The sequence below is a fragment of the Entelurus aequoreus genome, linkage group LG15, assembly GCF_033978785.1.
Source record: "Entelurus aequoreus isolate RoL-2023_Sb linkage group LG15, RoL_Eaeq_v1.1, whole genome shotgun sequence".
NCBI classification, from domain to species: Eukaryota; Metazoa; Chordata; class Actinopteri; order Syngnathiformes; family Syngnathidae; genus Entelurus; species Entelurus aequoreus.
In genome coordinates this window covers 7,647,818-7,650,138 of record NC_084745.1, presented here as the reverse complement: position 1 = coordinate 7,650,138, position 2,321 = coordinate 7,647,818, and the positions used below count along the sequence as shown (strand labels likewise).

At 48.5% G+C, this 2,321-nt stretch overlaps 1 protein-coding gene across 1 annotated transcript in view; it reads right to left on the bottom strand.

Annotated features, from left to right (window-relative positions):
* Positions 1–714, bottom strand: part of LOC133629741 (glycine--tRNA ligase-like) — a 37,398-nt gene extending 36,684 nt beyond the window's left edge. The window contains exons 1-3 of the mRNA XM_062020696.1: positions 564–714; positions 326–427; positions 137–239 (exon numbers count right to left, since the gene is read on the bottom strand). Of these exons, the coding sequence (XP_061876680.1) occupies positions 137–239; positions 326–427; positions 564–608 (250 nt within the window). The 5' untranslated portion in view covers positions 609–714. The remainder of the gene's footprint in view (positions 1–136; positions 240–325; positions 428–563) is intronic.
* Between the last annotated feature and the right edge of the window lie 1,607 nt (positions 715–2,321).

Genomic DNA, 2,321 nt, shown 5'->3' with positions numbered 1-2,321 from the left:
TGAATAACTTTTGTTTTTGCCGTTTGCTCCGCCCCCCCATAACCAAAAATGGTACAATCCCTGTCGTATTATGTCATACTGGAACAATACTTATTTCACTTTCATCTACAACAACTGTGACATTGTTCTCCTCTACCTCCATAGATGGCGAAGGCCTGGTCGTAGAAGAACCTCCTCTTCAAGGTGTCCTCCATCTTCACCTTGTCCACGATGTCATCCTTGGGCTTCAAGGCCAGCTCCTGTTAGGTGCCGATGGCAGAAAGAGAAAGTGAAAGGAAGAAGAAGTAGCGGCCCGGACGTGAAGCTGCAGAAGCACGACTCCAACCTTGGCTTCCAGAGTTTTCTTGCGGGCTTTCAGCTCGGCGAGGGCGTTGTTGAGCTCCAGCTCGGGGACACCTTGCTCCTTCATACGGGCCACCAGGTCTCCCTGCAGGCAGAGGAGCACAGGAGCCCTCAACTTTCTACTTAGACAAGTTTGAAATGAGGATTAGATACTTCTCCTCAGAACTTTTCCAGAACCTGCATGTAAGTTTGCTTTCCAGCAAGTAGAGAAGTGTACACACCTGCTCGCGCACACACCTCCGCAAAGGTGCCAAAACCTCCTCCATGGTGCCACGTAAAAGAGCTGCAGACTCTGACAGCTGCAAGGATGTTTGCCTTCTTCTTGCTCCTTTTCACTCCCGGCAAGGGGGAGGAGCCAAAGACAGAAGGGGCGGGGCCTGCTCATGCACAAAAGACATGTCTGAAACCAAGGCTTTGTGTTGCATCAGCCAAGACCACAACGCCTTGCAGAAATAAGGAAGGAGGCCAGCGAAGGTGATTTATGGAGCACAGTTCGCACACGAGGTTCTTCAAAGTGCTGTGAAGAACATTTGGAATAAAATCATCTTAACAATTCAAATAAAATGCATAAAATAATTGCAGACATCAGAATTCTAACTAAACTCTGTGTGTCGATAAAATGCTTTCAGTTGTCATATGCACAATTAAATGTGTTGTCAAGTTGGATTTGGACATCGTCAACGATAAGGCCTGTCTCACATCTTCTAGAAGACTACTCCAGATTGTAGCAGCATAAAACTGAAACACAGCCTCACCAGGTTTGGTCCTGACTCCCGGCACCAGCAGGAGACCACTCCTAAAGGTTCTCAAGAGGCCATGATGGTTCATATGGTTCTAACATGTCAGCAGCAGACCACTCCCTGAGGTTCTCGGAGGCCGAGATGGTTCTAACATGTCAGCAGGAGACCACTCCTTGAGGTTCTCAAGAGGCCATGATGGTTCATATGGTTCTAACATGTCAGCAGGAGACCACTCCTTGAGGTTTTAAGAGGCCGAGATGTTCATATGGTTCTAACATGTCAGCAGGAGACCACTCCTTGAGGTTCTCAAGAGGCCATGATGGTTCATATGGTTCTAACATGTCAGTAGGAGACCGCTCCCTGAGGTTCTCAGAGGTTCAGAGGCCGAGATGGTTCTTATGGTTCTAAGTCAGCAGGAGACCACTCCTTGAGGTTCTCAAGAGGCCATGATGGTTTATATGGTTCTAACATCTCAGCAGGAGACCACTCCCTGAGGTTCTCAAGAGGCCATGATGGTTCATATGGTTCTAACACGTCAGCAGGGAATACTCCCTGAGGTTCTCAGAGGCCGAGATGGTTCATATGGTTCTAACATCTCAGCAGGAGACCACTCCCTGAGGTTTTAAGAGGCCGAGATGGTTCATATGGTTCTAACATGTCAGCAGGAGACCACTCCGAGGTTCTTAAAGGCCATGATGGTTCATATGGTTCTAACATGTCAGCAGGAGACCACTCCGAGGTTCTTAAAGGCCATGATGGTTCATATGGTTCTAGCATGTCAGCAGGAGACCACTCCCTGAGGTCGCCAGAGGCCGAGATGGTTCATATGGTTCTAACATGTCAGCAGGAGACCACTCCCTGAGGTTCTCAGAGGCTGAGATGGTTCATATCGTTCTAACATCTCAGCAGGAGACCACTCCCTGAGGTTTTAAGAGGCCGAGATGGTTCATATGTTTCTAACACGTCAGCAGGAGACCACTCCCTGAGGTTCTCAAAGGCCGAGATGGTTCATATGTTTCTAACATCTCAGCAGGAGACCACTCCGAGGTTCTTAAAGGCCATGATGGTTCATATGGTTCTAACATGTCAGCAGGAGACCACTCCCTGAGGTTCTCAAAGGCCGAGATGGTTCATATGGTTCTAACATCTCAGCAGGAGACCACTCCGAGGTTCTTAAAGGCCATGATGGTTCATATGGTTCTAACATGTCAGCAGGAGACCACTCCCTGAGGTTCTCAG